Source organism: Alosa sapidissima, chromosome 17 (genome assembly GCF_018492685.1).
Source record: "Alosa sapidissima isolate fAloSap1 chromosome 17, fAloSap1.pri, whole genome shotgun sequence".
NCBI lineage: Eukaryota > Metazoa > Chordata > Actinopteri > Clupeiformes > Clupeidae > Alosa > Alosa sapidissima.
Window position 1 is genome coordinate 10,528,538 of NC_055973.1, and position 24,291 is coordinate 10,552,828.

The following is a 24,291-nucleotide window of genomic DNA, read 5'->3' on the forward strand; positions in this document are numbered from 1 at the left end:
GAAAATGAGTCCTAGCTCGCTTCCCCTCGCCTTAATTAACCCGCCGGCTCTTATCTGCTATCGTGCCATCACACACGCTACACTCCTGCAGGATGGAGGCATAGACCAACAAGAGAAGGCAAGCTGAAGAGGACTCTGTGTGTGTGTGTGTGTGTGTGTGTGTGTGTGTGTGTGTGTGTGTGTGTGTGTGTGTGTGTGTGTGTGTGTGTTAAACAGACATGGAGAGAGACAGACACAGCCCCACATCCTGTCTTTTGTCTGATGCACAGCTACCTATCTCGGTGTCTCTGCGTTTACCTTCAGTAGTGTTGAGGCGGACTCCAGGGATCGGCTACATTTGTTCCCGTGTTCCCTTCTGCTCCACTGCATATCGCTCAGTGACACGTGCACACTGCACCACAGCGCCATGTCTCTGGAGGCCCCTGCGCACACACACACACACAGACGTACGCGCGCACACACACACATACACACACACACACACTCGTACACACACACACACACACACACACACACACACACACACACACACACACACACACACACACACACACACAGGAGCAGTGCAATTGCATTAGCGTCAGCACGATGCATAGTACACCACACAGCAGGGAGAAATGCACTGACAGGTGGTGCTCCAAACACCCCCCATAAACACACACACACACACACACACACACACACACACACACACACACACACACACACACTGCCTGCTCTGCAGCTCTATGGTCTCTCTATCTCCCGGCAGGGATGGTACGCCGGGCGGCCAGGTGGTGTCGGAGCGCTTCCAGGTGGACTGGACCACCGTGCTGGTCAGCAGTTTCGGCGCCCTTGTGCTCCGCTTCGACGGACGCGGCAGTGGCTTCCACGGGACAGATCTGCTGCATAAGGTCCACCACAGACTGGGCCTGTACGAAGAGAAAGATCAGCTCCAGGCTCTCAGGTACAGGATGGAGGGACTTAGATAGATAGATAGATAGATAGATAGATAGATAGATAGATAGATAGATAGATTGATATATAGATAGATAGATAGATAGATAGATAGATAGATAGATAGATAGATAGATCTATCCCATATGGATGGATGGATGGATAGATGGATAAATACCGTACAATGTGCATGGTCAGAGTGGATAAATACCGTACAATGTGCATGGTTCTTTAACTGCTGGTCTGGAGTGTACCCATGTTTTTTTACTTTGATGGTAAAGTCTATTAAATCATGAGACCCTTACATTGAGCTGTCTTATTTATTAGCAAACTTAGAAAACAGTTGTGCCAAAAGAACATCCCATTTTAATGAGTCTCTACCAAACTTTCCTTTCCAGCATATTATCAAAGGAGCCGTACATAGACAACACCAGGATTGGAGTATTTGGACAGGTAAGGCCTGCAGACAGTCTGCATCTTACAGTGAGGATTAGCCATACCTGTCTCTCTCTCTTTCCCTCTCTCTCTCTCTCTCTCTTTCTATCTGTCTTATCATTATCTAATAGAAAACTCATCAAAGAGGCTAGAGAGCGATAATCACAGAATACCAGCATGTGGATGTGTGCTAGCTTTTAATGCTTCACTGCTCTTAATTTAGAATTAGGCTGTTTTTTTTTTTCACACCTTGATTACTTACTGCCAGCAGACTGTCCTAGATTCCAACACATAATATAACTCTCTTGTGTAAAATAGCTGCAGCTTGTGTCCATTTAGGTTTGTTCAAATAGTGATTCAATCCACTGAAACACTGCTAAGTGACCAGTTATATGTATTTACTTAACAAATGGCGACAAATATTTACTTAACAAGGTTTCTATCATCTTGTGAAATTGTATTTAATCCAGTCTAGTTTGTCATTTCCGGTGATTCATTAGGCACAGTGTTTACCATGTCTCCCCCAGCACTGTGTCTTCTGTACATAGAGGCTGCTGCAGGTTTTGCATATGTGCTAATTCCTTTGTCAGTGCAGCATACTGTTCAGCGTCTCCACACACACACACACACACACACACACACATACACACACACACACACACACACACACACACACACTCGTACTCGCTGTCACACTCGTCCAGCTCTCCGCAGAACAAATCGCATCAGTGTGATGAGTGCTTTAACAGTGGCATTGTCAGGATCTCATTTCCAATGCAGTCAAACTGAATTAACTTTTAATGGGATTTTGCATTTATAGTCCCATAATGCCTGCAGACAGGGCCTGTATGTGCATATCCTGCTGTGAACTGCTTATAAAAGCTCTCACCGTTAAAATAGTCAACCCCAAGCCCATAGGGCTTATGAAGCACAATCTAGAACGGTTCTCTCACATGATTAAGTACAGCATACCAGTGTGGAGGCACTGTTTGCTTGTGAACCTCAAGGGTTGGTGAGGTATTCTGTGGTCCATTTAAAGACTGAGCGCAAAGGAATAATTACAACTGCTATACAATGTGTGTGTTTGTGTGTGTTTGTGTGTGTGTGTTGTATGTTTTGCAGGTGTATGGGGGATACATCACCAGTCTCCTTCTCAGTTCAGAGATATCACCGCTGAAGTGTGGAGCAGCTCTATCACCCATCACTGACTTTGAGTTATATGGTACACTGAGCGGCACAAGGGCGTGTGTCTGTGTGTGTGTGTGTGTGTGTGTGTGTGTGTGTGTGTGTGTGTGTGTGTGTGTGTGTGTCTGTGTGTCTGTGTGTGTGTGTGTGTGTGTGTGTGTGTGTGTGTGTCTGTGTGTGTGTGTGAGAGAGAGAGATAGATAGATTTGAATCAGCAATGGTGAATACTACTCTTTGTATGCCTGTTGCCTCTTGTCATGGAGAGATGGATGGATGGACTACAAAATGGACTTAAGAGTAAACAAATAAACAGGGCTAGTGTGATGGAGTGACTTGAAAGTGTAGATAGAAGGAGAGAGAGAGAGTGAGTGATGGGAAGATGGATGGATGAACAAAGTGAGCAAATAGATGGTCAGATTGAGCTGAAGCCAACCTCTCTCTCATTTGAGATGAGTCTCCTCTAATTGTTTTAAGATCAGCCCAATGTGATACTATTTGGACACACTCGCACTCGCACTCACACACACAGACACACACACACATGGACACACACCCTGACATCTCTCTGGGCCAATGGCAATGCAGTGAGAAGGGGCAGTGTGTGTGTGAGTGTGAGTGAGTGAGTGTGGGGGGGTGGGGGGGGGGTAAGAGTACACACAGAGCTAAGCAAATGGAAACATTAGAGTAATGTTATACTAAGCCATTATCCAGTGCAAGCATATTCAGGAAAGCTAAGGTCAATGGCTTGAATTACTGATCCCAGTGTTCCTTAGTAATTGCTAAGTAAGTCCTCCACAAATGTGTGCTCAAGGTTTTAAGTCACCAAAGAATAGCTTCGCTTGATGAAAACAACTGATAGCTCTTTTTATTATCCTTAGAAGCATTCATTATTTTAAAGATTACACAGACCTGATCACACTTTACAGAATAAACGCATAGATATACATCATAGATACTCCTCAAATGGAGGTTGTAAAATGAATGTTATTTCCATATCCGCACTACACATTCCTGTTCAGACATGCATAGCCTCACATTATCGATTTCAATCTAAGATTGATAAATAGGATGTCTCGTACATAGTAAGTCCTCGGAGACTCTGTATGTGTTTTTAAGTAACCCATATTAGTCAATGTTAATATATGCATCCAGGAAAAACACACAGACAACACACACACACACACACACACACACACACACACACACACACACACTGAAGACAAGAGTACATAATTACACATTCACCCTGTTCATGCTGCATGTAGCTTCATTATTGCAGGTAGGGTACTGTACATGAGAATAAGCACTGACTGAGAATAAGCGACTAGAATTTGATTTATTATTGTTTTATAGGGACCATGTGTAATATATTAAAACTCATTGTTACCATTTGATACGTTGTGCTTAAGTTGGTCCAAGGCTAATTTGTATCTGTAGTCTCCTGGCCAGGCAGATAACAAATAAAACATCCACACATTAAGCAAGACAAACATAATACGAATCTCAGACAGTAATAAATCACATTCACACACACACACACACCTTCAACACAATATAAATGACCAACTTAATGTGAAAAAGTGCTTAAGAGACACATGAATGCTTCTGTATTTGTTAATAGCTCATTTGTCTTTCTTCTCATTTGTCTCTTCCTCACTCTTCTTTCAAACTCTCTCTCTCTCTCTCTCTCTCTCTCTCTCTCTCACAGCCTCTGCTTTCTCGGAGAGGTACCTGGGCTCACCCAAGCCTGACAGGAGAGCCTATGAGGTAGACTTCCCCCTCTGTGTCTTCTCTCCTTTTGTGTCTCAATGCTCTCCAGGAGATTTGGGCCTTGTGTAAAGACTTCTCTCTTTGCTCTCCCCAGATGGCTAGTCTGACGGAGCGGCCCAGCTCATACAGACCGTCCCTGTTCATCGATAAAAAGTTCCTCATCGTTCACCCCACAGCAGACGGTATACCCCCACCCGCCAGTGCTTTCTTTAACCAGATTTCACAGTACAGTGAAGGAAAATGGAGAAATATATGTGATTACTCACACTCACCAACCTCCCATCATTTTCTTTCATTTTTTCCTCACATTCCCACATTCTCTCTCCATCGCTGTCTCTGCCTCCCTTTTATTTTCTTTTTCTCTCCCTCTCTCTCCCTCTTTCTCTCTCTCTTTCTCTCTTTCTTTCTTCCACTCTCTGTCACCCACTTGCAGAAAAAGTCCACTTCCAGCACACAGCCAGATTCATCTCCCGGCTTATAAATGAGAAGGCAAACTACAGTCTACAGGTACGTTGTGAGAGCGCTGCGGCACAGCGAGCGGTGAGAGAGCTCCCTGACTGGAGACAGTGAGCAGAGCCGAGCCGAGCCGAGCCGAGCCGTTCATTTCAGCTGTGTGATGCGGGAACTTATAGTATAGCCCAGTATAGTATTGATAGATGTAGGCTTGGAAAACCACACACATTGAAAAGTTGCTTTGAACTTCAGCTCTTAATTTCATGACTGTTCATAAAGTCTGTCAGGAGCGCCTGCTGTGAGTAAATATCTGTGGCGTGGTTTCGGGGGTGGACGTGGGAGGTCTGTGAGGTTTCACGGCTCTGCGGAAGCTTCTCTCTCATGTTGCGCCGCGCTCTCGGCAGCGGTCGGCACTCGGCAGTGGAAGGATTACGGCAAACACAATGCCTTCATTTCACTTAACAAGATTACAGACGCATCGCTCAGGAACCATGCACTCACTGGGAGACTAATCCCATTATGAGACGCAACGCTACCCAATTCCCTTTTGCTGTATTCTGCTAACAGGCCCCACTTTCAAAGTGCTGGCTGTGGACTAACTCCGTCATTAATTTCTGTGTAATGTTAATTGGTGAAATGGTTCGGTGCTGGAGAAATGACAGTTCTGAGGCATTAGCCAAAAATCACAAGGGATTTTCATCGTGGATGACCTGGTGTTTGACAACTGTTTTTGACTGTTGTTTACTTTGCTGTTGCTACAACTTTTAGGTGTGTTTTTGTGTTCTTATTCTCATCTCAAGAGATCACAGTTTTCTACATTAACTCTTGCTATGGCAATGGTCTTGATCCCAAAGTTATTGCCAAAGCCTAGTGTAAAATGTTAGAAAGCCAGGACCAGACACTACATTTCTATTATGTGCTCCGTAGCCATGATCTAGATCTAGATTAAGCCTCCTAGAACATGTCAGAGGAGCAGACTTCATAAGCACAACACAACCCGTTGCCTGGAGACCAGACTAATCTGAAAAACTTGCTCTGGCGGATTCGTCTGGACACTCTCCTATTATCAACAAATTCCCAGGAACCAGTCACAACAAGACAACCAGTATAAAACAGCAGGACATGTATTTTCTTTTAAATTGAGTTTGAAATTGAGTGAACAATTGCATTTAAAACCTTTGTTACAAGAATGATATGTGTGCTGTATTTCTGAAAAGATTTTGTTTGAATGCAATGTACCAACTTAAGTTGGTTTCACTGCTGGTTACAGCCCTTACAGGAAACTGTGAACTGAGATGGTCCAGACTAATTCTCTGTTGAGTATTGGCTTGGTGTCTACCAGGTTGGTGATTTCTAGCATCTGGTCACCTATTCAAACTCCGAAATGTCCAAGCCTGTTCCCTCTCACCTGCTGTTTTAACCCTTATGCATATAATCTGAAAGCTCTGCCGTCCTCTGTGCCTACAGATCTACCCAGACGAAGGCCACTACATCCACAACGAGGCCACACGGCAACACCTTAGCCAGTCGCTCGTGAACTTCTTCGAGGAGTGCTTCCGGCTACCTGAGAAGCTCTTCGAGGAGGAGGAGGAGCTGGAGGAGGAGAGCGAGGAGGAGGGTTAGTCTGCTGCCGCTGACCTCCCATCTATGACCTCTGACCACCCCACCCCTCCCCTCCCTCCCCATCCAAACCCAAGCACAAGAGCCAGCCCGCCAGTTATATGTATTATGCAACGCCACTGGATCTTCAAGTCTCATCCTTGTTCTTTTGGAATTGACACCTTGTCCACTTTGATTTTCACCCACTCTTATCTCCACACTCACTGAAATGACACCTGAAGCTGCCCCTGACACCGCCCCCACCACCACCTCGCTTCTACAGTTGCTTGCCTCACGGCACCCCGATCCTCCATGTTGTTCTACCCCCAGCTCATTCCTCAGTGAATAACTAGCGGCTTCCTATGACGGCAGTGGCAGCAGCATCATCTCTCCTTCCCCTTTCCTTGGAAACGATCTAAACTCAAGACAATGGCCACCTTGGTTAGGTGAGGTGTGGCATCTGGCTGGGTCACAACAGGCAGCTTTACAGCCCAGCGGAAGGAAAGCTTGCCCCTTTTTTTTTCGGGGAAAAATGGGGCAGTCTCTGAACAGGTTCCAGCTCCGATGAACATATCCACCTTTGCCCCCTCCCCAACCAGACACTGTTGGAGGATCTTCTGGGTCTGACTCGCCCACCAGAGCGCGCCCACGGACAGCAGGGAACAAAGGACTTCATAGCAAATGGAGTTTCCATACGGAATATTCCGATTCGGAGAAGGGTTACAGAGATATCAAGATATTTGTAGAAATCACAATGGTGCAATTGCATAACCCCAAGGGATGGAATGTGGAGTATTTGTTGGAACAAGATGTTTGGTAAGGATCTGGGGAGGAGTAACAGGTTGTCACTGAGAAACTGATGGTGTTGGAGAAGTGGTTGCAGGCTGAAATGGTTTGCCTGAGAATTTAGGAGACTGTACATTCTTCGTTGTTGATTAATGTTGATTTTTTTGTGGAGGGTTTGTATGGTTGAAGGCGAATCTAGAAGTAATGGCTTTTTGGGAGAAAGTCAGATTAATACTCCTGGCAAATTGTGATATATAGAGGTAGATATGTTTGTTTTGGTAATCAAACAGAGAGATATGTTTAAAGGGATAATTGTATTGACTGATTGGAATGATTTATTGCAGAGGTCAGGGAGGGGTTCTTTTGGAGAAGAATTGAACCCGTTTTAGCAGCACATTTTGAACGGTTTGAGAGAATTTCAGGATCAGGCATTGGAAAGGATTTTGTGCAGAATGTGTATGTGTGTGTATCACCTACAATATTAACCCAACATCATGAGGACCTTTACGTATTTGACTGTGCTTGTGTCTGTGGTTCCTACATTAAGATACACATGGGAGACACACATGGGTGGTCGTTAAGCTGTTTTTCTGTGCTCAACTTTGTCTCAATCTTGGAAACATTTTTGTGTAGCCTCAAGTGTGTATTTTAAAAGCTGTTGATTCATGTGTATGTGTAAGTGAATCGGGGGGGAAGGGTCACCGAAACACGTAAAAGGAAAACAATGAAAAAAGGGAAGTGATGTCAGAAAAGTGTGTTACCGAACCACACAGACCATGACGGTTCCAGACGACTGTTGTTCTGGTTTCATTTTTGTTTATAATAGTGGATTGTTTTGTTTTGTCTGGTTTGGTATTAATTCAGTGCTCCAGGAAAAGAAGCATTCTTTAAACTAGTTTTAGTCACTGTGCCTTACTTCATATCTAAAGAGTACCGCACTGAATAACTCCTTTTAAAATATTCATTTAGGATGCAAGATATGACCACAACCTATGGAGGGAAAACAAGACTAGATTTATTAACCAGCTCGAGGAATACCCTATGTTGTCACAAACATGTAGTTACGCATTATGATAAACAAAAAATACTCTCATAGGTCTACACACTATATTGTCTCCATTCACCAAAATCGTCATAGATGCATGTTCAACAATCGTGTTATTTAAAAAAGATACTGATAACTTGTGCCATGCCAGTGACCATATGTGTGTTTTAACGGGTTCCAGTGGTTTCCTGAAGTGTGGCTTCAGATTCTTTTCTTTTGTCATTCAACCTTACCTCAAGTTTTCCATCCAGACAGACAAATGTGTGAGTACAAGACACTTTATAGAAATGTTGTTTTGACAAGTCCAAAAAAAAAACTGTACATGATTTTGAAAGGGATTTTAATGTCTACCACTGTGCAGAAGTCGGAAATTATATACTTTGATGCTGAGAGGGAGAAAGAACATCAGTCATCAGAGGATAGATCATTTTTGGTCAAATGAATGCTTCATTCTCTGTGTCTCATATTTTTTAAAGATTTATTTGATCTATTTATATAAAATATCAATCATTCAGTATTTGAATAAATCAATTCTGATAAGTATACGTTTACATGGATGATGTTTATTATTATTATTATTATTTATTTTCAGGGCCATGTATTCAGATACTACAAAAGTAATGTATGGTAAGGGTCCACAAGGCATAGGCACTTACATCTACAGTACTGGTCATTTATGTACACTTGTTTCGGTTCTGTATTCTTGATACAGTACATTACCGGCCAATCCCTCAGAATCACAAATACCACTGACCATCTGAAACTTTTACACAAAACTGTATGATGTACAAAGAGTTTGCTATTGTAACTTTCCATTGTGTGAACGCTGTTGAGGCACATGTTCTTTTGTTCTTTTTTTCATTTATGGATCTCTTTGAATGCTGTTGCGGTCATTGTGCATGTTGGCAGACCATTTGCGACCAGAAAACTAGAAATAGTAGCATTCCTGCATAGTATTATTTGACCGCTTGAATGTCCCCTCACAGATTGGCACTTCATCTTTGGTAGTATTGTGGTTGAGAGCGCAGAGTCTCGTCCTGGCTTGATGTATAAATGTGACTCCAATATCATTTTAGTCTCTTAATACCTGAGTGTTACCTGTACATAAAGCATTTTGAACATTATAATATTTTTGTTCTCCTGTTTCGTGGGTATCTGGGGGCAATGAAGTCAGCCATGTTTGTTATGAACTTTACTATGCTGGAAGATGAAAAATAAAATCCACGGGACCATTACCAGAGATGGAGGCATATTGGTTTAATTCTAAGAAACAAAGGGACTTTTATTTGGTTAAAGAAACCTTTACATGTTACAAACAAGAGGAAGTGTGGTATTGAGGAAAATGTCCAAATAAAGGTTATTTTATCATCCTAAACTTGTGTTTTTTATTTGCTGGTGTCACTCATCAACTACTCATCAACTGCTTTATATCTTGTTTGGTTATACTTAGTAATTAGTCTTTATTGTCTGGATTATTAATCGCAAACATTTTGGTACTGCAACTAAATGTAAAGCATGGGTGGTTTGTTCACTTCATCAGCTTTAGAAATATTTTGTTTCCAACAACAATGGTTAGGCATCATATTCACAATCTTTGGAGATTTGTTGTTGATGAATAACCAATGTATTATATACAATTAAATCATACAAAAATTTAAATACATTAGTGCAATTTTATACTGACATCCACAAAAAGACCACATTAAACATTATTTATCAAATTTCAGTCAATAATATGATTCACAATTCAATGAATCGTTTGTGAAGGATGCTATTAACAGTGATAAACTAAGATGCACTTCCACTTCCATCTGCCCCGCTTATGCCATCAAACCATGCTCTGCAGCATCTTTTGATGGTACACTACTGCCATCTACTGGTTCATTTAAAAACAAACTTGCACGGGGACAAAGGTTGACTTCCATAGTTAACTTAGTAGGACTGTCATCTGGGGTAGTTCTGGGGAAATTCTGAACAAAAAACTTTCCTAGTGACTGTAAGAGCTCTACAAAAAATCCTATCCAGCTTCCATGCACTTTTATTTCGGTTAGTGTCCTTTCATTTTATGAAGATTCCTCCATTTAACATGTTTAGTTCTTCCCTGCTTTTAGCACACCTTCTTCCCCACAGAGGATGACCTCAGTGCACCAGTTGCATGGCAAGAAAGTAAGGGGTTCTATTTTTAGCTACCATGTGGGAATAGTGATTCTGATTCACAAATAAACAGTAATTCTGAGGCACTCTGTGATTCTGATTCACAAATAAACAGTAATTCTGAGTGATTCGGATTCACTTCACATTACAACCTTCATTATCAAAGCATTCAGTGTCATTTTATAACCCACATTCCCAGTTATATTTCAAAAGTATGGGCATACTGCCATCTGGTGTGCAGATTTGATTATGGACACTATTAAAGTTCTAGGACAATTCCATGGAAAATTAAATTTTTTGTAACATCCATAACGCCAATAAAATGTGATGGTATGATATGATGTGAGTGATTACATGAAATCTGAGCATTTGCTACGTATTTTTGGCTGAAGAATGTAAATGAGAATAGCTGCACAAACAATGAATGTTCTCATTCACATCATATAAATGTCAAGGCATTTCACTGCCGTTATGGATGTGACAAAAAGTCCATTTTCCATGGAATTGCCCTCTACCAAATGCTTATTGAACATTCAGAAATGAATCTCTTATCATGGCCTCCACCTCCTCTGTCAGCGCATGGAAGTCAGCCTGGCACACTCTGTGAGGCTGGCTCCTATTTTCTCTCAGGCACTGGAGCAGGGCACTGTGCATCTGGGGCACGGTCCCAGGTGAGCTGAACCCCTGCAACTGGTCCAGGGGCTCTGTGGGGATGCTCTCCCGCTGAAGAGCCCTCAGCACTGCCGGAGCAAATTTGCCGTAATGAGCAGTGGAGCAAATGACCACGGGGGTGGACTGATCCTGAAGCCGGTCAGCTACTGTCTTAGCCACAGCAGTGTGCGTGTCCATGACATAGCCCGTCTGGGAATACACATGCCGGATGGTGGCTAGGCACTCCTCCTCAGAGCACCAGCCAGCCCAGACATCTTGATTTATCTTGTGCAGTAGCTCCGCAGACAGCTCAAAGTACTGCCGCTTCTCCAGGCAGGTGTATAGATCTCTCACCAGGCCACTGTCCCCATCTGAGATGTGATGGACGAACCTCTCCAGGTTGGAGGACTTCAGAATGTCGATGGCCGGCGAGTGGGAGAGCATCAGTTTTCGGCCTCTGAGGTCGTACCGCCCCGTGTTGATGAAGTCTGCCACAACGCAGTTGAGATTGGAGGCACAGATGACCTTCCTGATGGGGACACCCATTTGCTTGGCGTACAGGGCTGACATGGCATTGCCAAAGTTCCCTGTGGGAATGCACACGTCGACGGGGTCCCCAAACGCCACCACGCGGTCCCGGAGCAGGTCTAGGTAGGCGGAGGCGTGGTACACCACCTGCGGTAGCAGCCGGGCCCAGTTGATAGAGTTCGCTGTGCTCAAGACCGTGGCGTACTCTACCGCCAGGTGCCCCGCCACACCAGCATCCCCAAACATCCTCTTTATGGCCCTCTGGCAGAAGTCGAAGTCCGACACAACGCTGACCGCCCTGGCATTGCCCTCCCTGATGCCGGTCATCTGCAGCTTCTGGATCTCGCTCACACCATGCTCGGGGAAGAAGACCAGCACACCAACCCTGTGGCGGGCGTTGGCATCCAGGCCGCCGAAGCCACTGAGCACAGCACTGCCGGTGTCGCCGGACGTGGCCACCAGGATGAGGTAGTTGCACATCTGGGGCAGGCAGTGGGCAAAAAGTTGGGGCATGAGCTGCAGGGCTAGGTCCTTGAATGAGGCTGTGGGGCCGTGAAACAGCTCCAGCACGTACTGGTTGCGCACCAGGTGCCTGACCGGAGCGATGGCCTCGCTGGAGAAGTTGGTGCCGTAAGCACGCCGAACCATTTGTCCGAGTTCCAGGGGGGACACGTCTGTCGGATTAATGCACTGCTCTAAGATGGCACAGGCTCTCTGGGGGTAAGACATCTTAGCCAGGCGCTTCCATTCCTGGGGTTCCAACTTGGGGAAGCCCCCCTTGGGCACATAAAGCCCCCCATCGGGAGCGAGTCCCTCCACAACAACATCACTAAAGAACTTGGGCTCAACCTCTGATCCACCCACACCTGTCACACTGCTCCGGGTTGAGATAAACGTCTCTGAATCAGAGTCGTCGTACCTGTTCAGAGCTCTGAGCACTTTCTCAGTCACCTCCTCTATGGTATCCCCTTTCCCACAGAACACCCTAATGTCCAACCATCTCTCATAAAAAGGTTTCCTGTACATTAGTATGTCAGTCATGGGTGTACCGGCTTCCTGGCCCACAATTCTGTTCACTTTCATTCTGGTGAGCCTCTGAATGATGTCGTCTGTGTCTACATCCAGGTAGACCACTAGCCCGTTCTTCTTGAGATGCTGCATTGCAGCTGAGTGGAGTGGGTTGGAGCCAGTCAGTGAGATCACACTCCTGGAGGCAGAGAAGTCTGACACGGTCTGACCCTCTTCCTCCAGGAACCGCTCCCCACCCACCTGATAAAGTTTCTTTGCCACAGGCATGAGCCATGCTTTCTCTAGGACGTCATCGTCAATGTCGATAGCAGGCATACCTAGTCTTTTGGAAAGCATCCGGCCGACAGAGGTCTTCCCTGCTCCCGGCGGACCCATTATGATAATGTTCCTCTCTGATGGTTGAGCAGTACATGTGGCCAGCCATGCTGTTTTGTACAGACATCGGTAACTTGTGAGTGACTGACCTATGCAACATTTTGCAACATTCTGTCGTTTGGCAACATTCAGGAGCCCTTGAAATATGCTGATTTTCTGGATTGCTATCATTTCTATGTTTCACCCGACAAAGAAAACAAGCAACGTGGAGGACAACGTTCAATGAACACTTCAGGTAGTTCGCTGCTAATGTTAACGGTTAAGCTGCGATATACAGGAGGCAATGGGGATGATCAGCCGTAACAACAATGTGTTAACTTTCATTGCATTTCTCCAATCTATGTCGGGTTGTTGTTTAGTTAACTAACATTAACTAACGTTACCGCCACTGTATAATTTTGTCAGTAGCCTAGGCTACGCTGCCTCAATGTGTCGGTCCAGGTCGGTCTCATGTCAAACCATAGACTGTGTCAAACACTCGTGACGTAGGCTACTACGGGAAGAAAAAAGGACCAAAATTAGTGTTCGTTTCTTATTTTCAGTCAGATAATGCATCAAAAACAAACAAAAAAACGAACTGCCGATTTTAGACCGGAACATTATAGTCGGTATCTACCACAAATTGATGAAAATGTAGCATAGAAAGTTACATCAAAGATTGTCTAGTTAGTTTATCAACCGTCTTTGGTTACATTGTTACAATCTTTTTCCGTTGCCGAGCAACAGTTGCTTGGGAACTGCTGTCAAACAAAACATTCTCGGTGAACCTGAACCGAATCTTCATGTAACTTAGCTAAAGGCTTTTTTTTACTTAGTTTACTGCGCCTTTTGGACGGTAATTTGTAAACAAGCAGCATGGCAGGTACTATGTACCCACCGGAAAGCATATACAACCTCATTCCGAGAGAGGAGGTTAAATTTGAGAAACCACCCAGGTATGTGATCTGTGTTACATTTTGTCAAGACCACGTTATCACAGTTAGCTTTTGATGGTTAGCTCTAGCTGGTTATGAACAACGGCTGGCTGGTATGTCTTGCTTTTCCCACATATTTTGTATGTTGTCTACAACATGACTGTAAATGTATGTTGCATAATTGCATTTAACTTTTTTAATCCCGAAGGTATATGTCAAGGTTCAGAGAACAAGTAAAGCTTGAGAAACAGACAAACAAAGCACCAAACAAGACCATGGGTCCTGCTAAGGTAGAGGTGCCTTCTCCTGAGAAATACCTCCATAAACACTCTAAAGAGGTCAAAAGTACTGCAAGTAAGCATATAGGTTCATACTCTAGTGTCTTCATCAAACTCATAGACTGCTCCTAGTTGCATCTAGGATGGCTCCCAAAATTATTTTAATTGTCAAAGGGGAGCCAGAAGAGGTTTGGAACCACTGATACATGTTTAGCCTATTTGTTATATGTTAGCTACAACCATTTCTGTTTGATTTCCTCAGAAAAATGTTTTTTTGACTCGGTTGATGAGTTTAAACCACGGAAACCCCGAGTTCCACCAAAGTCTGACAAGCCTCTTATGGGCATTCACACAAAAAAGGACTTTGTGAAAACGAATGCTATTGAGAGCATCATGGCTGTGCCTCGGAAACCACAGCCCATCTATGTTGATACCAAAAAGGGGGATAAGCACCTGATGGAGAAATCTGGCCTTGTCCCTAAGTATCTGAAGAAAAAGGTGTGTTCACTCAGATTATCTTTTGATTCTGCACCATATGTGTACTGATTGGTAACTCGGAACCTTTGTTCACTGACCGCCATAAATGTCTTTTTACTCTATTCACAAAATAAGTTGTTGTCACTGGATTAGCCTAAGGCTTCAGATCACAATTAAAAAGAAACACCTTCTGTCCAGGACTATGGGCAAACCCCAGAATACCTGCTGCAGAGGCAAGAGGAGGTGAAGAGGGCCCAGGAAGAGTATGACAAATACGTCCAGGAGTGCATGAAACAGGGAGCCATGAAGCAGCTCTCAGGTGAAGAGCGGAAGAGCATTCTGGAGGTAAACTTTGAATGCCAAAGACCTACTGGCTGACGGTGATTGGTTTGTCAATCTAATTGTTCTTTTTTTGTGTCCACCCATCAATTGCATTGTATTCCTGAAAATTAAATTAAGATTGAATGCATATTGAATTATAGGTAAGGGTTAGATAAAAAGGCATTTAGCAGATGCTTTTATCCAACTTAAAAAGAAGATTTCTCTCTCTCTCTCTCTCTCTCTCTCTCTCTCTTCCTCTCTCTTTCCATCTGGCTCTTACCATGAGACTTACTTTCCTCTATCTTTTTAATATATTCATTAACAGAATAAGAGTTGAATATAAGAGATATATCGTCATTGACAAAAATGTACTCAAGCCTATGAGAAATGGCACCAACCTAATCATCAGACTAATCATCTAATTAACCCATGATCATATCTCTCTCCCATCCCCACCTAAAACTAAGCAGAAAATTGTAAAATGTGTTTAGTGTTAGGCTACTTTCACAATCCTGTGTTCTACAAGACATCTCCTTATTTATAGGTCAACTATACTTTGATGTAAATCACCTTCCATTACTTCCAAATGAATTGTTTTATCTTTCCATGACATGTTCTGTGGCTTGTCTAGATGGTTCCCTACTATAAAAAATGGCACATGCTGCATTGAAGCTGCATAATTCATGAAGATCTTCAACTCTTCAGCCTAATGTAGTCCTTATATCTGTATACAAAATTGAGCCGTATGCAACAGTGATAATAATAATAATAATAATAATAATAATAAAGCTTTATTTGTATAGCACCTTTCATACACAGAATGCAGCTCAAAGTGCTTTACATTTGAAGCATGTAACACAATAATAGTCAGTCAGTCATTATCAATCACTTTTCTTTGCTGTTTATGATATACTCAGCAACATATCAAAAATATAGAAAATTACGTCATAAGACTGGCAGCCTTAACCCTCTTACCCCCCACAAGCACGCCATATGGCAACTGTGGCAAGGAAAAACTCCCATATTCCAGGAAGAAACCTTGAGCAGAACCTGACTTAATAGGGGGAGCCCATCTGCTTCTGGCTGGCTGCGCCCTCCAATAGTAGCAGATGTAGAATAATCTGAAAATGTAGTCTACAGGATAAGATGAGTTAACTAAAAGCTTTCCTGTACAGGTATGTTTTCAAATCTTTTTTAAAAATATTTACTGAACTCGCCTGCTTGATGTACAGAGGCAGGGTGTTCCATAGTTTGGGGGCATAATGGATAAACGCAGCTTCTCCACTTTGTTTGTGGAGCACTTTGGGTACGATTAAAAGATTAGAATTGGATGATCTAAGTTTCCTTTGTGGTTGATAAGATATTAAAAGCTCAGAGATATATGAAGGTGCTATGCCATTCAGAGCTTTGTAAGTAATTAACATAACCTTAAAATCAATTCTATAGGAAATAGGGAGCCAGTGCAGTTCAGCCAACACAGGGGTGATGTGTTCTCTCTTCTTAGTCTTAGTTAAAAGTCTAGCCGCAGAGTTCTGTATGAGTGCCAATTTCTTTAGATGTTTTTTGGGAAGACCAGTGAAAAGTGCATTGCAGTAGTCTAACCTGCTAGTGATAAAGGCGTGAATTAGTTTTTCTGCATCTTGTTGAGTTAAAAAGGGCCGCATTTTGGCAATGTTTCTCAAGTGGAAATAGGCTGTCTGAGTAACTTTACTGATATGGGGCTTAAAACTTAACTCTGCATCTAAGATGACACCGAGGCTTGTTACTTTTGGTTTGACCTGGTGTGCCAAGTTCCCCAGATTACTAAGAATAATATCTCGCTTTAGTTTTGGTCCAACCAGAAGTACCTCTGTTTTGTCATCATTTAGTTTCAAAAAGTTTTTGCTCATCCACTGATTAATGGAGGTTAGGCATGCAGTGAGGGAGCAAAGGCCATCTGGGTTAGTTGGCTCCACAGAAAGATACAATTGGGTATCATCTGCGTAGCTGTGGAAGTTTACATTATGCTGACTTATGACGTTTCCCAATGGAAGCATATATATAGAAAATAGCAGGGGACCAAGGCAGCTCCCCTGGGCCACACCAAAAGGCAAGTCATGTTTTTCAGATACATGATCTCCTAGACTGATATAAAAATCTCTGCCAGTAATGTAGGTTTGAAACCAGTTTAGAGCATTATCAGAGAGACCCACCCACTTCGCAAGGCGGTGAATTAGGATGCTATGATCAATGGTGTCAAATGCCGCACTCAAATCCAGAAGAATAAGGATTGAGACTTTGTTTGAGTCGGTAGCTAGTCTGAGATCATTGACTATTTTTACTAGAGCCGTTTCTGTGCTGTGATTTGATCTAAAACCTGATTGGAATTTTTCAAGGATACTGTTTTCGTTGAGGAAGGTATTTAACTGATTACAAACAACTTTTTCAAGTACTTTGCTCAAAAACGATAGATTTGATATAGGCCTGTAGTTGCTCAGATTGGTATGGTCAAGATTTGACTTTTTAAGTAAAGGTTTCACAACAGCGGTTTTAAAAGCAGTTGGAAATATACCTGTTTCTAATGAGGTATTTATTACCTTGAGAAAAAAGGGAGCTAAGCCATCATATACTTTTTTGAGGAATGTAGTAGGGATTGGATCTAAAACACATGTTGAGGAGCCGGTTTGAGTTATAATTTTACCAAGCTCAGATTGAGTAATAGTGCTAAAGGACCTTAATTTTGGGGGGCTGTTTTTGGGTGTACTATCAAACATATTACTTGTGTTACCAATAGCCTCCCTTATAGAAATGACTTTGTTTTTGAAGAAGTCTGCAAATTCTTCGCATCTTAGAGAGGATGCCTAGCAGTGAGCTTCACACAGACCATTGCTATGTTCTATCAGCAGATTGACTTGGTTATGTTTATTTAGCAGATGCTTTTAGGGATGCACTAATGTTTCGGCCAACATCGGTAACAGACAATATCGGCCTTGTTTACTGACATCGGCTATTGGCAAATTTATATGACATTTACCGATGTCAGTGGCTGATGTTTATCTGTTATGCTGCATCAATTCAATAGTGTGCTATGAAGGCCTGAATGACTTGAAAATGGTTCAGTTATGTTTTTATAAATATTTTTCTTTTCACTCTACTAAAGGGTATAATTAACAACAAAAACAAAGTAAACAAACAAAGAAAAAGATATCGGCATTGGTTATCGTCCAAATTATTATTTTATATACATCAGTATCAGCCCAAAAATGTCTCAATCAGTGCATCCCTAGGTGCTTTTATCAAAAGCTACCTAAAGCATTGAATGGCAGTCAACTGTAGTTCAGAGTGATGGATTTGAATTTAATTTTACCAGCTACAGGAAGCCAATGATGAGTAACTAGTAGAGGTGTTTCATGTGTATGATTGACAATTCTGATTCATACGGAGTCATTCAGTGACACTCCCTTTTGCCAAACCCCCTCACACACACACACACACACACACACACAACCAATACCCAGAAATGCATGGTTTGTCCTGGTTTTTGATCGGATACTTCATCACTGCTGGTGTGTTTTATATTGAGAGTCCTCAGTGCTCATTTCTATTGACCTCATATAGGGTCTGAAGAGGAACTGGGATGATCTGCATCATCAGTACCAGGGCCTGTCCGTCATCACTGACACCACTCCCAAGAAGTACCGCAAGGAGCGCCTTGAGCTGGAGATGAAGCATCTAGAGCGAGACATCGATCTCATCGAGCGCTACAAGACCATTTACATCGCCAGCAACTAGCCCAAGAGACACTGGAGATTGACCAGGAGGAACCAGTAGGACTAAATAAGAGGGTTACTGCCACTGAACTTGGAATACTTTTTGTCATTATTGTCACCGTTTCATTTTGTTCCAAATAAATGAATGACAAGTCTTTGCAATAACACAAAGTGTGTGTAAACCCAATTTAATTTCCTTCAGACTTGATAGATAACTCATAAGTCAACAGTTCAAGTATTACCTGTCACATGTTTAAAAAATCCAGTGATTTATATTGATGTCTGTTTGTAACGTGTCCAAACCCATTATTAGTGTGGAGGAGGATGGGTCCAGGACACCAGACAACACTGTTCTGGAGGTGTTGTGGACTTAATTCAACAAAACACAGATGAAGGAAGGTGCCTGCTTGCTAACGCCAGTGAAATGCCCACAAAGGTCACTCTGTTAGTGACATGTTTTTTTTATTTTTATTCTGTTTTGGTTTTAGTTAGCAAATTTGCTAACAGGTTCATCTGAGTTCACCCAGGCTACTGATATTGTTCTACAGCAATATGTCTAATGATGGTATCAATAGTAAAGGTGAATATGTTGACCATGATTTGCCATGAAGTTAAAATTCTAAATGCCTCATCCACTTTCCTTAGTAGAGCCTATGCGAACTAGGCTACATGAGGCACACAAGAAAACACAAATGGTCATGTGAAATGTTTTGGGTAGAGACGTGCCAGCACACAATGCCCCAGGCTGGACATTTACTTCATCCCTGAACGGACTAAACTATTTCCATTCATGCTTTCGTGTATGTGTCTTTTCATCCAAGAAGATTTTCATTGGCTGAAAAAGATGCACCCCCTGTCTAATAACTTCAGCATGACTCTGGCCCATGCTGTTCATTAACTCTAAATAGCCTAAGTAGATGCAACCCTCTTCTGCAATTTCAGTCTCCTGCTAGACCATCTTATAATGGCAGAATAGAATTTCAAATATGGGATGTTTATACAATAAAGACATGGCATATAAAATGTCTATAAGACATAGACATAAAACAAAACAAATCTATTAAATGTGAAATCCTGGATGAACTTTGAGTACTTTATTATTCAGTAAAAAAAAGTCTGACAGGTTGTAATAGGTAGCCTACAAGGTAGGTACTGAGATTTTAAATAAATTTGACAGACTGCAGGTAAAGTGACAACATTGTCTTTCAAATGTACCCAGTGATGGGAAAACAACTGGTGAAGATTTTTACACAGGATATGGATAAATTACTGACTCTTGCTCCTCCTCCTTATCAGTGCATTCTCAAGTGCTGATCAAGTTCACTCTCCGTAGGCTGTTATCTAGCTGGTTTCCCAGGATCTCTGTTAATCGAGGATTCAATATGTCAGACTTCAAAATGATCCGGAGTCCTAAAACAGACCAGGGGATTGTGGTAAACTTTCAAATTTGATGAAAACTGTTCTGGTAAACGATATTAGTGATGGAAGATGAAGCTACACCAGCTATATACGATTGACTTAAAGTTGCTTAATGATATTGGACGAGCCGACGTTGTTTCGCTAGTTCTTCCTTCCTAATTCCTAGCCATTGACGCTTTAATGGACTTCGTTCAAACATTCTGAAATTACGGTCTACGAAATAATATCTTGTCAATAGCTTATTACAGTGAATTATATTTAAACTGTGTTTCATTTGTGGTGTAGCTTGAAGATGAGTGGCCAGGCTACGACCTAAACCTTTTCACTTACCCTGAACATTACCACGGAGACTTGGAGAACATCTACATTCCGCACGGTGTCATCATGGACAGGTAGGTTTCAGCTGGAGCCGCGCTACATTTTCCTGCCAAATCCATATAACACGCACGAACGCACACAAACGCACACACTTACATACACAAACAAACAAATGCACGCACATGCGTACAAAAGAGATAGAATGAAACCCTTTATCAATTTTCACAATGTATCCCTTTTGCCAATTTATCAGTGATGTGTTGTGTGTGGACAGCCTTGCTATATGCAATAGTCGGATGCCTCCTTCAGTAGGCCAAACACATCCCACACATTAAGTTCCCCTCCACTGTGTTTATTTTGATCTCCACTGGATGAAATGATGAAATGTCAGTTTTTCTCTGTAATCTTGAAAATGCATTGCATGTCTTAGCTGAAAAGAAAATACATTATTCCAGGTGATGATTTGATTCTCTCTCTCTCTCTCTCTCTCTCTCTCACACACACACACACACACACAAACACACACACACAGCACAACACAGGATATTAAATCTGTCGTGTTAAATTTATCTCCGCAGGACTGAGTGCCTGGCCAGACTAGTGGTGGACGACACAGATGACAACTACATGGTGGTGCTGTGCGTCCTCAAAGGGGGCTACAAGTTCTGCGCTGACCTGGTGGAGTGCATCAAAGCAGTGAGCCACAACACCCCCAAACACATGACCGTCCGAGTGGAGTTCATCCGCCTCAAGAGCTACCTGGTGAGTGGACAGCTAAGACCGGGTGTCATGGATCACTTTGACTTTGCTTCATCCACTTTGTCCTGCATTGAACTGATTGTTGATTGTGGGCTTTTAGTTCTTGGGTTTGGAGAAATGACCAGTCTGCTTCTTAGAAGATTTTGTTTATTCTAAGTGTCTAAATGTTTCTTGCTAGCAGTACAGAAAGGCCCAAAAAATGGTCTCTAATCAGTGTTGGGAGTAACAAGTCATTCCACCGAATCGGTGCCTTTTGCGTCCCATAACATATAATCAGTTCTAAAGTTGCTTTAACAACAAATACATGTGTAATTTAAAAAACTTAATGTTACTATAGATCATATGCATAAATATAAGACCAAGTAAACCCAATAAAATACAAGTTAAAATTATTAAAATCACATAAATATTTGCTATGGGTAAGGATTTTGGTTGATTTTGGCTTGTCCCACGCTATGTTTTTTCTTTTTCAACAGCACTTCTCAGTTGTAAAATGTTGGTAAAATGATACAATTTTCACAGTTTTATATTGTCTTAAGTGTAATCTCATTGTTAAGCAATGATTTTGACATAAATAGATATGTTTTCTTAGAAAATATAAGTCATTTATCATTGTCCCTTAATTTCATCTCAGTCCTGTTACTTTCACTAAAACCCCTTATAAAATAATGGTACAAACTAGAAGTGACATAATTTCAAGGAAGTGACATCATTTAGAAGAAGCAGATTCCACAGTGTAAGAAAGGGTAACTTTCTCTCTTCTTAAATGTCCTATTTTTCATGTTTTATCAGGGTTGTGAGAGAGGGGCGAGCATACAACATCAGTCCTGTTACCATTTTTTAAAGTGTATATATAAACAATTATTTATCAATACTGATATTACCTATATCTAGAAGTAATAACCTTTCAGATTACATTACATGTGCCTCCCTAACCTTGACCTGTTAGCTAGAAAGGAGCAATTTACCATGAAATCATCAGTCCTGTTACCATCAGTCCTGTTACTATCCTACAATATTCTATGTAATAAGTGAATGGTAAAAAATAAATGCATAGCTTGAGATGGCCCAACACAATTTCTTGTCATGTTAAGATGTGTTAATTAAATGGGCATTGAAAAAAATCAGTTTGAAACAATTATATTTTTCACATTTTTAAAGTTGAAAAGGCACCGATTTCATGGAATGACATATTGCTTTTTGCTGTAACGCGGTAATGTAAGCCATTACAAAAAACTATTGGGTAATATTTTTTTACTCGGTACAAACCTCAGTAACGCGCATTGCAATGCATTTTAACCTGAAATTAAGTGGTGTTATGTTTTGATATTCGCAAACAACTGCGCAAATCTCCTGTTACTGGTTGAAGATGACTGTGGCTGGCTGCAACTGACTCGATGGACATAAGCCTACGCTCATTATTTTCAATTTATCAGAGACAACTAGGATATGAAGAACAGTTAAGTGCACTTTGTGTGTGAAACCGAAAGATCTCTATACCTTGCGAAATAGCACAATTAATTTAATGACACATCTAGAGCGGTGCCACGCTAATCTTTTTGATTCTTGATAAAGCATAAATGCTCTTCATGTCAGCTTCGTGCTGTGAACTTGAATTAAAGAGAATGAAGGGATAGAAATGTAAAAAAGATGGGGACTTGGACTTAGGCCTGTCAAACTCGATTCCTTTTAAGGATCCGGGTTATTATGAGTCACTCACTAAACTGATCCGGGTTGAACGAGTCACTTGAGTCACTTGAGTCAGTATTGCTAAATCGCAAAGAAATTCAGTCCTACGTTCAAGCAGTGCCGTGGGGTGCTTCATTTCGTTAAGTGCCTTCTCATGTTGGATGTGGATCCTCCATGATTTGAAACCAGGTTTTTGCAGCACTTGCATTTAGCCTTTAGAGTTTTGCTCTCCTGGTCAAAGTGCATCCACATATTGTTCATCTTTTTGGTGCTCATGTTCAGAAACGTTGATCTTATTGACAGAGAGGGTAGCCTATATGATAATAATTAATTATTTGTTGTTGTTTTGTTAACAATAGAAAAGTTTGCCTAGGTCTAATGCTACTCTGCTACAATGTTTATTACCACTACTACTAATAGTAGGCTACTAGGAATCTATTCTAATAAGTATTATAGGCTGCTAATACTAGACAACTAATATTACTATTAATCATAGCTATACTGTTAGGTACCCTAATATAATATAATATAATATAATATAATATAATATAATATAATATAGCCTAATATAATACCATCAAAACCTCCACCCACTCACGGGAAAGAAAGCAGTTTGAGCCAGACTGTTTATGTATTGTCTTAACCTAGCCTAAGCAATTGACTTTCAATGTAGACATAGAAACAGGAACGTAGAAATGCCCTGCAGTGAATAAATTATTATTATTGTTATTATTATTATTATTACTACTACTACCAGACATGTGGACTCGAGTCACATGACTTGGACTCGAGTCAGACTCGAGTCATGATTTTAATGACTTCAGACTCGACTTGGACTTGAATACTATTCACTCGAGACTTGACTCGGACTTTGCCTCTTTAACTTGTAATGACTTGACAGGTCTCGAGTCAAAAAATGAATTTCCTGATCGTGGACCAGTCACCCCAGAGATGCTTTCACCTCGCAACGAAAAAAAACAAAATACACATAGTGGACACAAACAGGCAGAGCACAGTGATCAGTGCTGCTGTTACCACCACGCATCACGCACTGTGTGTAGGGCACCAAGAGACAGAGGAAGGACCAATAATAAATAAATATTAGCTTTACTGCAAACTGATTTGCATTTTTGTTAGAGAACGTTTACAATGTCAAAATGTATCAACAGCATGTTACATAACGATGATCCAACTTGAACGTATGCTAGCGGCCTACTCCATTTAATTAAGAACGCGTCTCAGCACGCACAAAAGGGAGAGAAACGTGGGCCTATGAAGGGAAATCATGAAGGAAACAAAGACGAGATTAGAGGAAATTGCGGATTTATCCGGTACTCACTACTGTTTTAAACTGTGAGAGCCAGGGAACTTTGACAGGCTGCAAATGGACAAGAATATGAAGAGTTGTCTTTGCTTTTGTG

General features: G+C 41.8%; 4 protein-coding genes across 12 annotated transcripts in view; 3 read left to right on the forward strand and 1 right to left on the reverse strand.

The window, feature by feature from the left end:
- Positions 1 to 9,417, forward strand: part of dpp6a (dipeptidyl-peptidase 6a) — a 212,425-nt gene extending 203,008 nt beyond the window's left edge. For all 6 annotated transcript variants that reach the window (XM_042067799.1, XM_042067800.1, XM_042067801.1 and 3 more), the window contains 7 exons: positions 752 to 946; positions 1,335 to 1,389; positions 2,494 to 2,593; positions 4,265 to 4,323; positions 4,421 to 4,508; positions 4,760 to 4,833; positions 6,247 to 9,417. In XM_042067799.1, the coding sequence (XP_041923733.1) occupies positions 752 to 946; positions 1,335 to 1,389; positions 2,494 to 2,593; positions 4,265 to 4,323; positions 4,421 to 4,508; positions 4,760 to 4,833; positions 6,247 to 6,402 (727 nt within the window). In that variant the 3' untranslated portion in view covers positions 6,403 to 9,417. The remainder of the gene's footprint in view (positions 1 to 751; positions 947 to 1,334; positions 1,390 to 2,493; positions 2,594 to 4,264; positions 4,324 to 4,420; positions 4,509 to 4,759; positions 4,834 to 6,246) is intronic.
- Positions 9,418 to 9,865: 448 nt separating this feature from the next.
- LOC121688308 (threonine synthase-like 1) lies at positions 9,866 to 13,386 on the reverse strand. 2 transcript variants are annotated; one of them, XM_042067803.1, is made up of 2 exons: positions 10,878 to 13,386; positions 9,866 to 10,633 (listed from the first exon to the last, which is right to left on the reverse strand). In XM_042067803.1, exon 1 carries the CDS (start codon positions 13,115 to 13,117, stop codon positions 10,886 to 10,888), a length of 2,232 nt encoding a protein of 743 aa, XP_041923737.1. In that variant the 5' UTR covers positions 13,118 to 13,386; the 3' UTR covers positions 9,866 to 10,633; positions 10,878 to 10,885. The 2 variants fall into 2 exon arrangements, with proteins under 2 accessions (XP_041923737.1, XP_041923738.1); XM_042067804.1 differs by having other exon boundaries at positions 9,866 to 10,629; positions 10,874 to 13,386.
- Positions 13,387 to 13,666: 280 nt separating this feature from the next.
- enkur (enkurin, TRPC channel interacting protein) lies at positions 13,667 to 18,852 on the forward strand. Its single transcript, XM_042068117.1, has 5 exons — positions 13,667 to 13,881; positions 14,069 to 14,214; positions 14,401 to 14,636; positions 14,814 to 14,960; positions 18,534 to 18,852. Exons 1-5 carry the CDS (start codon positions 13,802 to 13,804, stop codon positions 18,705 to 18,707), a joined length of 783 nt encoding a protein of 260 aa, XP_041924051.1. The 5' UTR covers positions 13,667 to 13,801; the 3' UTR covers positions 18,708 to 18,852.
- The window catches only part of prtfdc1a (phosphoribosyl transferase domain containing 1a), a 30,667-nt gene continuing 24,620 nt past the window's right edge, over positions 18,245 to 24,291 (forward strand). For 2 of the 3 annotated variants that reach the window (XM_042068118.1, XM_042068120.1), the window contains exons 1-3: positions 19,968 to 20,118; positions 20,390 to 20,496; positions 21,001 to 21,184. In XM_042068118.1, the coding sequence (XP_041924052.1) occupies positions 20,068 to 20,118; positions 20,390 to 20,496; positions 21,001 to 21,184 (342 nt within the window). In that variant the 5' untranslated portion in view covers positions 19,968 to 20,067. Of the gene's footprint in view, positions 18,258 to 18,857; positions 18,863 to 19,967; positions 20,119 to 20,389; positions 20,497 to 21,000; positions 21,185 to 24,291 lie in introns of those variants that run through there. The other variant, XM_042068119.1, reaches the window with a different exon arrangement.

Excerpts from the sequence above, each read along its gene's own strand:
- LOC121688308 (XM_042067803.1), bottom strand. The coding sequence starts at position 13,117 with ATGATAGCAATCCAGAAAATCAGCATATTTCAAGGGCTCCTGAATGTT.
- enkur (XM_042068117.1), top strand. The coding sequence starts at position 13,802 with ATGGCAGGTACTATGTACCCACCGGAAAGCATATACAACCTCATTCCG. Across the intron at positions 13,882-14,068 it reads AAATTTGAGAAACCACCCAG|GTATATGTCAAGGTTCAGAG; the intron begins GTATGTGATCTG and ends TTAATCCCGAAG. Across the intron at positions 14,215-14,400 it reads AGAGGTCAAAAGTACTGCAA|AAAAATGTTTTTTTGACTCG; the intron begins GTAAGCATATAG and ends TGATTTCCTCAG.